Genomic DNA, 18,868 nt, shown 5'->3' with positions numbered 1-18,868 from the left:
TAAAAAAGTGGTTGTTACAACACGTTGTGTTTGATAAGATGATAAAGTGGCAATTCGTGTAAATACATTGAATTGTTTATTGACATGAAATGTGAATGTGCACTGTATAATCATTATTAACAAAACGTCAATCATTTTGTTGAATGATAAATGTAACATTATTTGGTTATCCAGAAATCCTCAAATTTGTGAAAATGTGTTTTCCCAAGAGTTCCGTAAAATGACAACAGCACGTTTACCATGATGGCACGCATTTTTGTACTGTTGATCACTGACTGCAGACTTCCTATCCCGCTTGTACTGCTGTGACAAGGATAGGGACAAAAGAAAATTGTTCTTTTGCATGCTGGCGTGCCTATGGATGTCCATAGTATTTCCAACGAACACGCCGTAGATTCCCAATTGGAAAAGCTTGAGAGATAAGCAATTATTATATATCATGAACATTATTTGATATCCATTATTTGCTTATTCAGTAAGACCGTTAGACATGTTATTTAATGATAATGACATTTTCTGAATCTAATTAGTGATTTTCCATTTACTGCGAAATCTTGCATATTGCGTAAAAGGCATGGAATGAACATCTGCCACAAAAATTGAATGATTTGATTTGAACTTGAACTTTTTTGGTTTTTGATAGCTGAATGTCAAAATGCCAATCTTTTGGAGATGAATATAGCATTGAGATACCCTTACTCTCAGACAACTAATAAACAGACTGGCAACACTATTGTTTATAGGTGTTAATCGGCCTAATCCCCGGTGAAGGTGTGTCTAAACTACGCTGGTGGCTCACACGTTGCCAAATTTTGTCGAATGGCGAGTACACACATCGAGAATCCTCAGTATTGCATGTATTTCAGTTCAGTTCAGATCAGATCGTCCGAAACGAGAGAGTTTTATGTTGAGTTGTCGAACAATATATTTTTAAGCCAAAATTGACTATATTTCAGGAAAGTAACAATTATTTGAATGTATAGACTATCTTTATAGTAATGCTCTTGAATGTATATTGAAGAAAAAGGAACAACTTTTACCATAACATGGCAATTTATTCCGATAGTTACTTGATTTTTCTAGGATAGTTTATGTCGATATGTTTACAACAAAGATGGTCTTATGTTATTATATTTCACCAATCATGTATTAAAAAGCTTTTTAAAATATGATACATCAGGGCAAAAACTGTACCAGTCAACTAAATAGAGCCAAAATTAATATACCCCAGTAATGGTCTTGAAATAGTACTGATGCAATGTTTTGATTTTGTACATGTGTGTAGCAAAATCGCGTTGAGAGAATGATCATTACTTACTTCCACCTGATTTATTTCCACTATTTAGTTTGACCTGCAACTAAATTTTATACTTTCTGTTTTATCTTTACCTGGACCTGTTTTATGAGTGTCTATGGGCCTGCGATAATCACTAACGTAAGGAAAATATGAAACTTCGGCCTGACCTGTCGCGTCACTTCCTTTTGAAACATCGCAGTTTCTCACAAAGTCATGTGTCATCGAGTGACTTCATGGACATTTTCTTATCTCCCCCAGTTATTCATAAGATTGAAATGTTATCGCAAAAGTAAACTCAAGACACACGTTAGATCAAAAGAAATACCCACGTTGCCAGTCTGTTTATTAGTGGTCTGGGCCTTACTTTATCAAAATTGACCATCATCAAAAGTATATACTGTAAAATACTTTATTTTAGCTGGAATTAATTTTCGCTGAAAATGCATTTTTAATAGGTGTTTCGTATGGAATTTAGTTTCACAGATTTTTGATGATTTGAATGTGAAATAAAGGAAAAAAGTTGTATTTGCTGGATATTATTTTCACTGAATCATCCCTTCAGCGAAAATAAATTCCAAGCGGAAATAAAGTATTTTACAGTAGTACATTATTAAGTATGGACAAATTTTAGATATTTTATTGTTTTAACGATCAAGTTTGTGACTAAGAAAATCAAAGTTTATCATCTAGAGAATAACAATGATAATTTCATGGATCATTTCGTTCGAGTTTAATTAATCTGGAATTAACACCAAAACTACAGCTCCGACTCTCCCACAACGCACTTTTTATGAACATTATCTATTTATTTAGCTCTACGTGACATAATAGTAAACAATCCGTAATATAAAATCGCACAGACTTTTTACAGGATTATAACCCAATGTCAACAACAACTTGAATGAACTTGGTATTTGTTCAACACAGGGACACAGATGATCACCACGTAGATGCTCGATAGTTCTGGAATTTTGTCAACAAAACCAGGACATTACATGTAGGGAAATAACCTTCACAACCATGCAGAAATTAGTACCAATCGAAACTGTCACAATTACGACATAAATAACTTGAACAGGCGTCCGAACCAGTCCGCCATTTTGCTCCAATTTGGAGTATAGTCTCTCACCTTTCTTTTGGAAGCTTGCTCGTTTACTCGATAAAGATCGTTGCTTACATCCAATGGTTCTGATATTGATTTCAAGAAAACAGGGAATATTGCTCACGTAAACAATATCAATGGCGTCCAGTGTAAAATGTATTTTCAATGCATTCTTCCAGAGAGAGGTCGACGATACTACGAAAGATTCTATTTATAGACTTGGGGATTTCCAAAATGGGCGGTGCTTTCCTGGTATGGAAACGCATGAGTTAGCGTTTGGTTGGTGAATTTGTGCCACATGTCTATCACGTGATACACTTATGATTGACGTATCACTTCTGGGTTTTCATTTACAGCAGTTCAATGGTCAACAGCTCCGTGCAGAGGCAACGTAGAGAATTATTCTAGAGATCCCTAAAACAACATTCGCGAACACGCAACTACAAATAAAAGGTACCCCGGAAAGGTGCAATACATAGTCGCCAGTATGTGACATATTGAAATGAATTTATCATTGGTTAAATTCATAACAAATAACGATTCTGACAGAATACTAGCATACGTTTTGGTGATTCACCGTTCATACTAATAAAGAAAAACGAGAACTGTTGTATACTAGAATATCACTATTCGATGTCAGGAAAATTGAAACTTTTTTTTTCGAAAATAAACAATACAAAGAATAAATAGCGTAACCGCCCACGTTATGCGATTTGGTTATTTTTGGTTATCTAACCATATCTAATATTCACCGGGGAATTTTGTCAGAAACACTGAAAAACCCCGGCCAGGTGAGGGTGTTGTTTTTCATGACGTAATCGCAATATGAACACTTGCTCCACGCATCCATGATCTCAGGGATACGTCTACACGTACACGAAAAGAGATTTTAATTTGCAGTCAACAGGACACGTGTTTAGAGATAATATTTAAAGCCTTTGATTGAAAGTTGGATACCAAACTTTAAAATTTTTATATAGTTTATACTAGTATATCAATGATATTATCATACTCGATATGCAAATCACAGTAATAAAGTATTTCTTGCATTTGTCACACGTAAATGTGATTTTCTACTGTTTCCTATACGATTCTTTGGATTCAAACAACTAATACATCTGTTTGTCCTTCACTCTGTCTTTACTATCAACTAATATCTAATATCTTCTTCGTCTTGGCGTGGAGTTGTGCAGGTCCCTGGTCTTGGTGACTTACACCCGGAGCCATTGATCGGTCATGCATCAAGCGGTTTCTTTCAAATATAATGAACAAGCAAGACATATATGCCAAAATAAATAACATTGGTCTAATTTCTGGTTATTGTCTCTCTATAAATCATGAGTACGCGCGTGGATAATGTGAATCGTCTTTTACCTAAAAAGAAGGATACATTTTGAGGATGGCCGGCGAGGGCGTAAACACATGCAATTTAAAGCTGGAGGGTCGTCACCTGCGCACGCGCGGGAATTGAGTCCCAAGCGACAATAACAACACACGTTAAAAACGTAAAGGCTCATGGGTAGACACTTGTTTGTAAACAATAGCACGCTATGGTCATCTGAATCAAATTTTTACACTTTTGGGAAAACAGGATTTGCTAGTCTGCAGTGGGTCACAGTGACTTCCATCTCGACATGACAAATATTTTGCATCCAGTAGTCAATGCTGAACATTTTAGAATAAAGTCAAATGTAATAACTTTCATATCCCACAAATGTCAGTCAGGCTGAAAACATGGCATTCTGAGATAATATATATTTATTAAATAAAGCTTATGAACAGAATATTACAACAATAATAACAAAATCTGTCCAGAAGTGTGTGTGTATAGTATTATTGTATTGTATGTGTGTTTATTAAATATTTGTTATTATTTATTAACAACTCAACACTAAATAAAGTAATCTAATAATGAAGTAAACAAAATCAATCTGGCAGTGATCCATCAACATCAAAACAATCAGTCTTGTGATTTCTAAAAATACATCATGATTTTTACCAAAATGCCAAATATTCATTAAAATTAGAAAAAGAAATGATTGAATAATAACACAGCATTTGTGTAAGCGATCTTCAAGTCGAAAATAGCACTTTTTTACCCCAAATATTTATTAGATATTTACTAGATATTAGGGAATGGAAGTTATCGTCACAGAATGTATAAATTTGACATTGATCCACCTAAGTTAATATAGAAGCAATCAGTCTGGCAATCATTCTTTTTCACCAAAATATTCACTGAAATTAGAGAATTAAAATTATCGTCATGAAATATCGAAGCAATTGGGCTTGCTTTTTCCAATAAGAAGATGAAAATGCAAAAAAATATTCTTTAAAATTAGAGAATTAAAGGGCAGTGGTGATCGTGCCATGCATGCACGAGACATGGGTGTCATATAAACAAAGATGGCAATTATGACTGTTGCGCACACCAACGAGTAAAAACCGACAGGTTACCAAGCTTCAATTTGGTATTTTTTGGCGATTTTAAAGAATCGAAGGAGTCGTCGGTGGTGATAAGTGCAAGTGGCACCCAGGGCATTATAAAATCGCATTGGATTGTGGGTAAATCAATGTTTATCAAGACAAATGTCGCACATGATTGGCGCGACGATTACCACTTTAAAATACCGTCATGAAATGAACAAATCTGACATAATTTCACTCAAGATATTTGACATTTTTTTTTGAAGTTGACTCTGATAAACAATAAAGAACAATATGATATGAATAACTCCACACTGTCGACTTTGAAGCTAAAACACGCAGAAGTGAAGAAGTCAAGTTTATGCTTTCATAAAGTACAAAATAGTCAACTATATGTGTATACATACTGCAAACTTTTCTTGACCCACTGTACCCAGATACTAGCATTTATTACATAACCTGTAAATATATCTTTCAAAAAGTGTTTTGTGAATATTTCATCTGATCTGATTAAAAAATTAACATATTTAGTAAAATCTGGACCAAAAGCTGAATGTACCAGTAGATATGATAATAGTCAAAATCAGCCTCAAATGAAGAAATAAAACCATTATATAATGGATAAAAAATTACAAAACCTGTATTACTGTCACATACTCAAATGATAGACTTTAAGGATGTAGTAGACATAACAGTCACTATTTTATACATTTTTTGTTTATTGTCTATTTTGGTGGCATTTGTCTATCTGCATGCAATGGATGTGTTTCCCACTCAAAATAGTAACCAGTACATCCAAAAAAGACATTTTTAACAAAAAAGTTAGGATATGTGTTTATAACAGCAGACCGCTCACTTTGATTTCAGAATAATCGGCTTTGAGCGCAAACAATAAATATTGACCTAATTTGCATAAGTTGGCCTACTTAGCAACGGAAACAACGCACGCAAGCCCTGTCTCTGTGATCGTTCTATATTAGTACACCGTGTGTGACACATCAAAAAATTAGCGCTCTTTAAAATTGTTATCAGAATTATGATTAGAAATTAGGAGAAGGAAGGGACAAAAAAGGAAGAATATGACTCCAATGTCCGAAGAAGCAAAACTTCGTCTCAGAAAAAATAACATCCATCGCGGTTCGGAAAGTTCGGACTCCGACGATACTGCTGTGACGGTGCAACATTTATCTACATGTAGCTCAGAATTGAAGAACTAGAAAAAGTGTCAAGAAGTGCATAAGAAAAGAAATTATCGTCACATGGTGACGATGATGGGGTGGCTGACGCAGATGGATTGCTGAGACTGATCGATGTCTACATTTTAAATAGCGAACTTTTTTGGCGCCATTGCGGTGCTCAAGTTGCAACATAGGGATTTGACATTGGAGGAAGACACACGGCACGGCTGGGGACCCCACTTCGAAATTAAATGTTCAAATTCCGAATGTTATTTTTCCTCAGCCGAGAGAATTTTCACGTCTTTTGAAAAACAAGAAAAAGAGTTCCAAGTAAACAGGAAAATGGTGATCGCCGGAAGAGTGATCGGTAAAGGCCGACGTGTGATGGAAAAATTTGCCAAGTACATGGGTTTACCGGCACCGATCCACTGCACCGGGGACCATATAAAAAACACGTCGTTGAAGTGGCAAACGGGGCCGAGAACGAACTTGAGAAGGAATTCGTAGACGCGGCGTCAGTAGAGCTCCGACAAATAAAATTCAAATCAAGAAACGTGTCAATCACCTCACTCCTTATACGGAGTGTCCCCGCCCAATTATGATGTCAAATGTGCAGAGCTGAACTGTACTGCATGTTTACTTCCTGCATGGAGCTCCATGATTCCTGTACACCAGGCAGGGTTATCTTTTTACAGGCCGGCTTTGGGTATGGCAAGGTACTTTTTTTACACGATGTCCCAAACGACAAATTATTTATCACAACTAAATGTTAATATCCCGTAAGAAAGGACAATTGAATAATCGTTACGCCAGTCCTGGGTGCCGCTCGACCGAACAGCGAAACACATGCTCTGTCGGACCGAGCTGTTTCTATCTCTCGTCTCCAGCTAGCACGCCTGCATCTACATTAACAAGGCACATTTCATTTTATTTTATTATATATATTTTTTTTTCTAAGGGGGGTGACCGATATGATCGTTGTCGGCAACTTGGACATTGTTTAGAAAACACGCGGCGATTCACACTGATCACAGTTGGCCTACATTAAAAATTGCAGTAGCTGCCACAATAACCCCAGTCGTGCGGTTCCCGGTTACTAAGGAAGTAACCATAATCTCTCACTTATGTCCAGTCAATAAACAACCTTTGTATGCGCATAGGATTACGTAATTTATCTTTTGTAACTGTACAACGCTATCTCGATGAACGTGTCTCGCCAGTGCTTTGAAGCCTTTTTTTACGTTGAATATCGACGATACGCTTGATCACTTAGTAACTTGAACCACACAATCTATTAAACAGAAGTATACCCTTCGCCCGAGTGTAAATTTTTTCTCAAACGACGTCCCAAACTGAAAATATTGGCCAGTTTGTTCAGTGGAAAGGTTATTTGCCGTTTCTGCCAAATGAAAACGAATGAAAACAAATGAAAACGGACTAATTAGTTATCGAGTACGCTGCGTTCCCTAGGTATCGCATTGGCTTGAATTTTGCATGGGCTGTTCTACCGAAAGTGTCAAACATGCTACCCCAGACCATTCGTCCCGGTGTTATCGCTATCGTGTGGCGATAGCGATAACACCGGGACGAATGGTCTGGGGTACAAACATGCGGGTGAGAGCGTTTTATCCTAACAATAATCGTTGGCGAGAATCTTGTTATAAACTAAAAGTAAATTGAGTGTAATTCAGTGACCGTGGTCCAACATTTCAAGCTGGGTCTCATGAAATAAACGCATCTCGCTGGGCAAAAATCTTGTCACCCGATTGTATGGGACACCCTGTGGTTAACATTACGATGTTTGTTACTCATCTAACTAGTTCCAGTTTCATGCAGTACTCGTTTTTTTTAAATAACATTTTTGTTTATTTACTTAGCAGTCACGTGATAACCATTAAATTCTATCCAAAATTACCCAGAATTTCAGAAAGTGTGAGATAAGAGGTTTCATAAAATATATGGTTTACTATAGTTCAGGACAATTCTTATATGAAAATATCAAGCCTAACTATAACATACTTGTTATGTCTACTACATCCTTAACCAGCCAAGATAAAACGATTTAACGCCTTCATGGAACGTGGAACGAACAACTGTCACATACTCAAAAGATGGACTTGTTTAGGATGTTTACTGAGGTTTTTTTGTAAAATACAAATCCTTAGTCAGCATAGAGACAATACAAGGTATTTGTTTCTTTTGATTCATAAAATTTTTAGTAGTACTGGACTCAAATTCGTAGGCAACCATCTGGTTCACTCTGGTCATTAAGCGTAATATATCCAGAGTGTCACCGTACTCGTTTAACACCTGACAAAGTGCCTGTATAAACCATGAACCATTAATAGGATTCCTCCATGAATAGAACCCTAGAAAAAACACAATATAGTCATCAGTATGAGAAGAGTTGATCAGTATTGTATGCTTTTTTCTACATAACAGTCATACCAAGGTCGCAAAGCAGTAGTGTGGTGTACAACGGTGTAAATATTGAGACAGTTTGTGACACATACTTGTTGTCAAGTCACATCAGTCAGCTACATAACACTGTTACCATGGTGATGTGACACTAAATAATTAACACGGTCATGAGAAATTAATATTAAAATGGTAAAGTGACAATATTGTTATGCTGGTGATGTTACCATAGTGATGAAACATTAATGTTACCATTGTGAATTTAAAGTGATACTAATTTTATCATGGTGATGTTTTAGTAGTAGTACTATACTTGGGGGCAGAGCTACGTCACAGAACGTTCTATCTTTTTAAAACGGACACCACTGTACTATGTATTTCTATGGGCTCTGCATAAGCTGCTGTGGAACGCCGGTTGAAGAGCCGATGAAAACAGCGAAAGTCAAGGAGACAGTACAAACTCAACTTTGAAGTAATCCTGAACAGCTGAATTTACACATGTTGCACATGTAGGGATAATCTTGTTACACTGTTCAGGGGAGTCTATCCCAAATTACCGTTTTCTGGGATTTTTGCTTTCACCATGATGGTTGCCAGGCGATGAAAATACCAGAATATCCGCCCCCAAGGATTGTATTCAATTCTATTATTTGAAAATTTCATTCAACATACTTTATGCAAATCTGGTTCATGGCTACTCAGTAACAACTTGGGATTAATGCGTGCCTCACCTGGTACAGTTGAGTAAACCAAAAGAAAATCTGCAGAAACAAGAATAAGCTGTTGTCGGCCTCCATCCATTTCATCTGCTTCATCATTCTTGAGAAGTATAGCTCCATCGTCAAATTTATCTCCACGACAAGCCTAGTAAAATATTTGATTGAATCACTAAATACGTTATATGTTTTAGAAACAGTTGTTAAAGCACGAAGATATATGGGTCTCATATAAACAAAGATGACGACTTTGACTGTTGCAGAGATCAACGAGTACAAACTGAGACGATTCCAAGATTTTAAGTCACCGGCTGTAATTAGTTGAAGTCACACTCAGGTCAAACCGCATTGGATTGGATTGTGGGAAAATCAATGTTTATCAACACAAATGTCCTATGGGCAAACTTTCGAAAGAATCAGGTAATATATTAGCGAGGAATTGGCATGACTATGAATGAAAACAAAATGGCTGCCAGTTGGCCATTTTTGTTCATTTATGAAGAGCTGTCCTGGACAGAATTCAGCAATTTTGAGGACCAAAATGGCTGCCAGTCAGCCAAACTTGATCAAATGGGAATAAGAATTGTTGTGTATATGTAAGTCATCATACATGTCTGCGTGTTAAATTTGAATGTGATCGGTCAAAGCAAGAGAAATAGCTCCATGCAGGCACAAGTAAAGATGACTTTGTCCATAATGGGGACTAAATAAAAAAAAATAAAAAATGAATTTGTCTCTCTCTCTCTCTCTCTCTCTCTATATATATATATATATATATATACACAAAATAAAAATATTCATTTTATGTATTTAATATACCTGGATAAAAAAGAGCTTTGGTTTTCCAGCAAGAGTTGGACATTTATCCGCCTGAAAGAACTTTGTTATTTCATCAATCTCAAGTTTGCCGTCTGTTCCGTACACGATCCCATCATCACCGTGGCTGAGTATTACAAATGCTACGCAGTCACAGTCACTGAAGTCGTCACGTGACACTGTCGATCAAAAAACAAATAATATCTAGAAATTATTATAAAATCAAACAATGCATTACATGCATGGGACCCATAACAAACGGGACATAACAACCGTCAACTTCAAGAAGAAAGTTCATTCAATCATGAAATTATTTAATTAATTTTGTCATTGATTATTTTGTATTTTCTTATCCAAAATAATACTGATCCTAAACGATGTGCGTAATACCGAGTGGGTAAATTGTAACATGATATGGTGCATAACATTATTACCACAAATGTAAATTTATTCAAAATGAAACCACCAAGAGTGGAGAGTGCACAATGTACATTCTGTGAATCGGAAGAAACAATGTTACATCTGTTTTACAAATGTCAACATGTAGAGATGTTCTGGGAAAACAATTTTATGCTGTGGGGAAGGAAAATGAATCTACGGCATAGACTTAGGGATTGGCAGATTATATTAGGAGATGAATCACTTTCCTGTCTCACAAATTTCCTTGTACTGCTGGGAAAAGGACATATAAATATATATCTCGATGTAAAAAAACCAAACCAGATTTTCATGTTTACAAGCAGTTTGTGAAAACAATACAAAAAATAGAGTTGTACATTGCTAAGAGAAAAAACAAAACCAGATCCCACAATAGAAAATGGAGACAATATGTAGATAACTTCTAAGATAAAAATGAATGAACACGAAAAATAAAATAAATGGAACATTTGAATTAAAATACACTTGTTGAAATCCAAAAGAAAAACACCCAGGTCAACAAACAGAGAGACAAGAATTTATCTGTAATTATACTTCATGTAAGTTATGTAATGGTTATGTAAGTTAAGCATCCAAGAAATGTATCTTTAAAAGGAAACTCCAACAAAAAGTGATAAATACAAAAAAAACATGATATGGTGTATATATATATATATGATAATTTCATGCAAATTGTTCAAAGGAGACAATATTTTCAGTTTTTTTGGAGCTGTTTCAATATTCATAGCATATTTTAACATGAGTCATGTTAATAGGTAATTTAATTGGACTCAGTTTCACATGGATTACATTGTATCTGGGAAAGCAGAAATTACGATGATGCTAATAAATATAACGAACAAGCAAAGGCCAGTTTTATTTATTCTTATTAACACAGAAATCCACACAGATATTTAGATTATTCATAATTAACTCCTTACCCAGTTTCATAACTGCAAGCATTTTTCTAACGCTCAGATCATCATGTTGGTCAGTCTCAAAACCAAGTCTTTGAAAACTATTCACTAAGTTGGAAGCATCCACATCAGTTCCAGTTCTAATGTTCATCCCAGTTTTTTTTTCAAAGTTTTTGTTGTTGATGATGACTACTTTACCTCTTCTTGTATGCGTCATATTATAAAAAACATTATCAAACGTTTTGTGGCTTGCAGTTTCTAACGGTGTTAATTCTGTTTCCGACCTGCTACAGAAAAGGAAAAAATTAGGTATATCACCCTCTATCGTCAAAATGCAATTTTTTTATATTTTTTATATTCTGAATTCTAATCAAATATTAAAAAAACAGACAAATACTTAGTATGGCCTCTCAAAATATTTTTTTTTTAAATTGATTCATTTTGCTTAATGGGCAATAGTGCATGTTGATTTGTTATATACATTCTTTATTACAAATATTGACTGAAATGAAGCATTCTAACAAGATATCACTTGAATTTGAAGTGAGTAATTGCCTATGAGCCTGTAGTCATTGCCAAATAAAATCTAAAAAAAATACCAGGTTGAAGAATATTCGTTGCTCCTTCAAATTTCGCCAAAGCCTTACCTACATTTCACCGATATCTGCAGAATAAATCAAGAAAACTACACAAATTGATTCCATTTAGGAATTCCTAACGGTTTGCCCGAACGCATGGCACAGTTGGAGGCGTGGCCTGTTCAGCATTTTGTCAACAATTGATTATAGTTCCTGGGCTCCCTGTGCTGTAACGCTGATAAATTTACAAGAACTGCAAGTCATCAATAATTATAATATCAGATGAGAATAATCTGCCAAAATTTAATATAATTTTAATTTTCAAGTTATGGACTATGCCCTTTTAAACAAATGTTATAGGTTAGGGTCAGTCAGGGTGATAGGGTTACCATGACATTTTCAAAATAAAAAAAAAAAATTACCCGTGAGTGATTGCATCTACCTCGCCCAGTGAGCTACCATTTGTGCCTTGACCAGCACTGGGGCCAATTTCGTTGATTCGCATCGAAGCCGTATCAGTGGTTTCTTTTTTACTTTCTTCTTTCGCAAAAGGCTCCTTGACATTTAAATCGACGATTTGTTTTGTAATATCGGAAACGCTTTCGTCACCTAGTGCCAGTGCGCTCGCCATATCTTTGTCTTGAAGTTTGTCGTTGATTCACTGCAAGTTTGTACCAATACAACTTCTATACCTGAAACATTATACAAGAATTGCTTGTGAAATGAACACGTTGTGGGGGGTTAGGCCCGGGGTTAGGGTCCACGGTTTAGGGGTCTACGTAATATCACGATCGCCAAAATATGACCCCACGGCCGTGAAACCACGCCTACGTGAGAATACCACGGTTACTAATAACCGTGAATATACCATGAACACAGCATCAGAACCAGTCCGCAAGCAGTCTCTCACGTTTAACTTTCGTTTCAAGCTGGAAGCTCGCTCGTTTTCGCTCAAAATAGAATTCTGCTTACATTCAATATTGCATTCAAGAAAACAGGGAATATTGTGCACGTAAACAAATTCAATGGCGTTCAGTGTAAAAATAATTTCCAACGCATTCTACCAGAGAAAGACACAAGGACAGAGTGGGGCTGATTCTACAACAGATTCTATTTATAGACTTGGGAATTTCCAAAACAGGCGGTGCTTTCCACGGGACAGTTGTACACTTCATACACACTTAAAAATAACTATTCATCAATCATTAAGAATTATGGTCATTCACTGATTACCAGGAGACATCAGATGACCAATCACTTGTCACAATGAAACAAAACCGATCACCAAAAAATTCATTATGTTCGAAAAACGGGGACTTATGCTTTGACCTTTGTGAGTGCGTGTGCACGTCCGTGAAGGCGTAATACATTAGACTTGTTTTAACAAATGTTGTGCCAAAGAAACCCATATGTTCACACTGTAATATATACATCATACATCATATTGCGCATATACACATGTATTCAATTGACTATCCCATTCAAGGTGGCCGAATGGCGGCCATTTCAATGTTAAAAATTCATCGAATTCAAATCCAATCAAATTCGAATCCAGAATCGGATCTCAGTTATCAATGGATGGATTTTGTTCAAACTTGGTACAAACACTGAACAATATGCACGATGCACGTCTGTTTTTTTCCAGATCGGACTCAAAATGGCTGACTGGCGGCCATTTTTGTTTTAACGAATGCTGTTCTTGAGCTATATCTCCGACATGCCTATACCGATCATGTTTTCACATGTAGGTATTTGCATAATTCATCATGACACACGTATGTATATTTATAAATTCCGTTGACCGTTGTGTTTTTAAAAAATCAACAAAATCAAGCCTTTCTGGTATTACATTGAATTGTATGGGACCTTAATGCACACCACTTTGTTTGTCAGATAGGACTCCAAACGGCCAACTAGTGGAAGTTAGTGGTGTGATGTATGTTACATGGAAGCTATGTATTTAGCATGTAATACCATTATGTAATACTGACATCTACGTTCAGTTTGAGAAATAAAGTTACCCAGTGGTCACTGGTAGACAAGACAACATGGCGGCAAAATCATTATTTTACATGGTGTCAGAAGTTGACGGATAAAATGGCACTCTCGAACATACAATTGAAACCCCAGTGTCCCTTAGCCTGGATGGCAACGTCGCACAGAACTGGAAGGAGTTCCGACGGAGCTGGGAATTGTTCTCTCTAGCAGCAGAACTGAATAAAAAAGACGAGACAGTACAAGTCGCCACATTCCTCCATGTTGCCGGGATCGCAGCGCAACAGGTATTTGAAACATTTCAGTTTACTGACGCCGATGATAAGAAGAAAATCGAGCCAGTCATAAACAAATTCGCTGGTTATTGCGAACCAAAGAAGAATATCACAGTAACTCGTTACTTATTTAACACAAGACATCAAAAGATAAACGAAACGTTCACGGACTATTTGACCACATTGCGCACATTGTTGAAAGACTGTAGCCTTCCCCCGGATTTGGCGAACGAATTTTTAAGAGATCGTATCGTTTGTGGAATCAGAAATGAGAAGGTGAGAGAAAGATTGCTCAGAACTGACGACTTGACCTTGCAAAAAGCAATCGACGCATGCAAAATAGCAGAAATATCCGTTGATCAGATGAAATCTCTTTCACTAAATGATACCATCAGCTCAATGGACGTGCATGAAATGAAAACGTCAGAAAGAAGTCAGTCTCGTTGGAGGTCAAATTATAAGCCTGGAAATAAATTAAGATCTGATAAAAATCAGTGTCGCAACTGTTCATATGAACATGAAGTGGATAAGTGTCCCGCACAGGGCAAAACTTGTCGAAAATGTGGTAAACCCAACCATTTTGCCAGTAAATGTCGTAGCAATGGGCGTTACAACTTGGGTACTCAACGAACACAACAGTCAACAAAAAGTTCTCGAAGCTCTAGAAACAAGTATTTAAACAGACCACAGTCAGTGAAAGCCATCGCTACATGTGAGGATACCAGTGATGAAGATTCACTTCCATTCACCATAGATGACATAACAAGTGTACGAACTTTAGAAACTGAAGCTGGACAACAAGCAAAAGACTGGTCACAAAGTTGTGACATTTTAGGTACATGTATAGATTTTAAATTAGATAGTGGGTCACAGGTTGATATTATCCCAGAGTCAATATATATATCATTACCAAACCATGCTAAGAAAATACGGCCCACTACTATCACTTTGAGGTCCTATAGCAATCATATTATCAAGCCTGTTGGGCAGGTAAAGTTAGAAGTGAAGGTGAATAGATCTGATACAAATGGCAAAGTTATAAGTAGCCAACCTATTCCTATTACATTTCAAGTTGTCAAAGATACCACTGTACCAATTCTTGGCAGAGATACATGTGAAAGTATTGGTCTTTTGAAAAGGGTGTTTACAATACAATCAAGCATTGCTGTTCAGAAAGAGAATGTTACTTCATCTGATAGTATGACAAATAATAATATAAATATGCCTCAATCTAACACTAAATCAAGTCCCCTAGTAGGTCACAAAGCAAGCAAGGAGGCACGAGTATTACTTGGACACAACAAGGATCTGTTTGAAGGGTTAGGGTGTTTGCAAAACCGTGAATATGATATTCAGGTTGACTCCACTGTTCCCCCAGTGCAGCTGCCACCACGCCAGATACCCCACAAAATACGGTATAAGGTTAAAACTGAGTTGGAACGAATGGTTAAACTGGATGTAATTGAACCAGTCACTGAACCTATTGAATGGGTTAGTCAGATTACCACGGTCATAAAAAAAAATGGCCAAGTTCGTGTGTGTCTTGATCCGCGAGAATTAAATAAAGCGATTTGTCGTCAGCACTATCCAACTACCGTGCTGGAAGACATAGTAACAAGAATGCCAAACGCTAAGGTATTCTCAAAATTTGATGCGACCTCGGGATATTGGCAACTCAGGTTGAGTGAAAAGAGTTCTAAATTGACTACATTTAACACACCCTGGGGGAGATACAAATTCAAAAGGATGCCATTTGGAATTAGTTCAGCAGGGGAAATTTGGCAGAGAGCAATGGTTGAGGAATTCGGCAGTCTTGAAGGGTTTGAAGTTATAGTAGACGACATGTTGTTGTATGGAGATAGTAATGTACAACATGACAAATGTCTTGCCCAATTTCTGAGAAGGGTACAAAGATCTGGGTTAAAGTTCAATGGTCCAAAATGCGAGATAGGTGTAGAGGAAGTTGAGTTTTCAGGTCACCTGCTAACAAGTAATGGACTGAAACCTAGTCCAGGTAGAATTAGAGCTCTTACAGAAATGCCTAAACCTCAAAACAAATCAGATCTCCAAACGTTTCTGGGTATCATGGTATACCTTTCTAAATTTATGCCAAACCTGTCTGCACTCACAGCACCGCTACGTGAGCTACTTGGTAAAGGCATAGAGTGGACCTGGGAAGATAGGCATGACGTAGCCTTTAACAAATTAATTACTGTAGCCACTCAAGCTCCCGTACTTAAATATTATGACGCTAAAAAACCTGTCACGGTTTCAACTGATGCTAGTAACAAAGGGTTGGGAGCTATGATTAGCCAAGATTCACAACCAGTCGCGTATGCATCACGGAGGCTCAATAATGCTGAAACAAATTATGCACCCATAGAAAAGGAAATGAGTGCTATACTTTTTGGTTGCAGTCGCTTTCATGACTACATATTTGGAGCTAAAACTATAGTGGAGACGGATCATAAACCACTGGTTGGAATATTCAAAAAACCGCTGCACAAACTTAGCCCTCGTTTACAACGCATGCGCATGACTCTCCTTAGGTACGACTTAGAAGTCATATACAAACCAGGGAAAGACATGTTTGTACCTGATATGCTTAGTCGAGCCCCATTAATGGATGCTCCTCCACAAGTCAATGATGACAACGACGTTCTAAGTATCATAAATCAAATGCCCATTTCTGACCAGAAACTAGCTATGTTACGAGAGGAAACCGTGAATGACCCCACCTTGATAAAGGTCATTAACCTTGTCCTTTCAGGGTGGTCAAATTGTAGGACACGCATTCCGGATGAAGCTAAACCTTTTCATACATTTCGCGATGAAATCACTTACTCTAATGGGCTGTTGTTTCGCAACAATCAAGTGATAATTCCTTCAAATATGCGCCCTGAAATCATTAAAAAACTACACATAAGTCACCAAGGAATAGTAAAGTCTAAACAAAGGGCTCGATCAATTATGTTTTGGCCAGGTATGAATAGCGAAATTGAAGAAATAGTCTCTAAATGTTCTACATGCTTGGAATTTCGCAGTAAAAGGCCATGCGAACCGATGATTCCGCATGAAATACCAGACCACCCATGGTCTAAAATCGGCACCGACCTGTTTGAAATAGGAACAGAAAATTACCTAATCTTAATAGATTACTATTCTAAATTTCCGGAGGTAATCAGAATTCCAAACAAAACTGCCCATGCAGTGATATCAGCAACTAAATCTGTGTTTGCCAGAGAGGGAATTCCGGATACAGTAATCAGTGACAATGGCCCCTGCTATGACAACCAGGAGTATAAAGATTTTGCTCGCCAATGGGAGTTCCATCATATCAAAATTAGTCCTGGTTATTCTCAATCAAATGGCCAAGTAGAAAACGCTGTAAAAACTGTGAAGCGGTTAATGAAAAAAGCATTTAAAGCTGGCCAAGATCCGTACATGTCATTGTTAGAATACCGGAACACCCCCTTAGATGGAACAGATGGTTTTGCCCCAAGTCAGTTGTTAAAAAGCAGAATTCTCAAATCAAAACTTCCAACTGCTGAAAACCTGATCAAACCTCACATTGTTCCCCCTATGCTGAATAAATTAAAGGCCAGGCAGTGCAAGCAGAAATACTACTATGACCGCACAGCAAGCCATAACATTCGCCAACCGATTTCAGGACAGTCTGTAAGATTTCGAAACCCTCGGAATAAATGGGAATATGGTGTGGTAAAGAAAACACTACCACAGCCTAGAAGTGTGCTTGTTGAAACTACATCAGGAAAATTGTACAAAAGAAATCGCAGACACATGTACCCAACATGTGAAGTCCCACCACTAGCAGAATTGCTTGATGATGGAGACCCGCCTGAAACAATCGATAAACCAATTTCAGACTTAAATGACAAAATGGTTCAACATAAATTATCAAGTAGCACAAATGTTGGAAACATTCCAACTAAAACAAAATATGAACATGTTAAGGTTCGACAAGACGTTACTACTGGTAGTGGTAGAGTGTCAAAAGGGAAAACCCAGTTAAACTTGTAATGTTTTCTTTTTGCAAATGATTGTTAACTGTTATGAGTTAATTTGTATTATGTATTGACTAGTTGAACAGTTGTTGCACTGTAATATAAAAACAAACCATCACTTTTATACTACAAAGGATCACATGAATTCCTTAAGCGTAACCAAGTTTATTTTGATAGGTCAATTTTGCAAACCAAGGTTCTAAAGATAATGTTATTTAAAATAGTTCTCAGTGAGTTTGCTTTCTTTGATGTTCAAGTTATGTAACAAATTAAAATACTGTCTTGTATGTGATCTAGTGTATGCAGTCCAAGGACTGATTCTCAGTATTGTAAGCACATGTATACCATTCAAAACTGTGTACAAACTCATTATTCATAAATAATAAGTATCAAGTGAAAAGGGGCATGTGATGTATGTTACATGGAAGCTATATATGTATTTAGCATGTAATACCATTATGTAATACTGACATCTACGTTCAGTTTGAGAAATAAAGTTACCCAGTGGTCACTGGTAGACAAGACAACATGGCGGCAAAATCATTATTTTACAAGTGGTTTCAGTGAATACAGTTCTGTTGTCATAACTCTTACATGCTCTGACTTTTCATGTTCAAACTTTATATATTTCGAGTTGAGAACTCATCGGGACTTCCTTGTACTTATTAATTAATATTCACACACAAATTTCCATGAGAATAAAAGCA

The 18,868-nt window shown here is 36.8% G+C and overlaps 2 protein-coding genes across 6 annotated transcripts in view; both read right to left on the bottom strand.

Moving 5' to 3' along the window:
* NFkB (nuclear factor kappa-B) overlaps positions 1-2,591 on the bottom strand; it is a 31,095-nt gene extending 28,504 nt beyond the window's left edge. The window contains 1 exon segment of the mRNA NM_001165001.1: positions 2,427-2,591. The gene's annotated coding sequence lies outside the window, so the exon portion shown is untranslated.
* Positions 2,592-7,846: 5,255 nt separating this feature from the next.
* On the bottom strand, positions 7,847-12,978 carry LOC100374591 (caspase-3-like). 5 transcript variants are annotated; one of them, XM_085493602.1, is made up of 6 exons: positions 12,931-12,978; positions 12,289-12,558; positions 11,313-11,575; positions 9,958-10,133; positions 9,154-9,286; positions 7,847-8,373 (listed from the first exon to the last, which is right to left on the bottom strand). In XM_085493602.1, exons 2-6 carry the CDS (start codon positions 12,495-12,497, stop codon positions 8,135-8,137), a joined length of 1,020 nt encoding a protein of 339 aa, XP_085349728.1. In that variant the 5' UTR covers positions 12,498-12,558; positions 12,931-12,978; the 3' UTR covers positions 7,847-8,134. The 5 variants fall into 5 exon arrangements, with proteins under 5 accessions (XP_085349728.1, XP_085349727.1, XP_085349731.1 ...); XM_085493601.1 differs by having other exon boundaries at positions 12,839-12,972; XM_085493605.1 differs by having other exon boundaries at positions 11,313-11,572; positions 12,839-12,972.
* Between the last annotated feature and the right edge of the window lie 5,890 nt (positions 12,979-18,868).

Source organism: Saccoglossus kowalevskii, chromosome 19 (genome assembly GCF_978046115.1).
Source record: "Saccoglossus kowalevskii chromosome 19, keSacKowa6.1, whole genome shotgun sequence".
In the NCBI taxonomy this organism is placed as follows: domain Eukaryota; kingdom Metazoa; phylum Hemichordata; class Enteropneusta; family Harrimaniidae; genus Saccoglossus; species Saccoglossus kowalevskii.
This window is presented reverse-complemented; position numbering and strand designations above follow the sequence as displayed.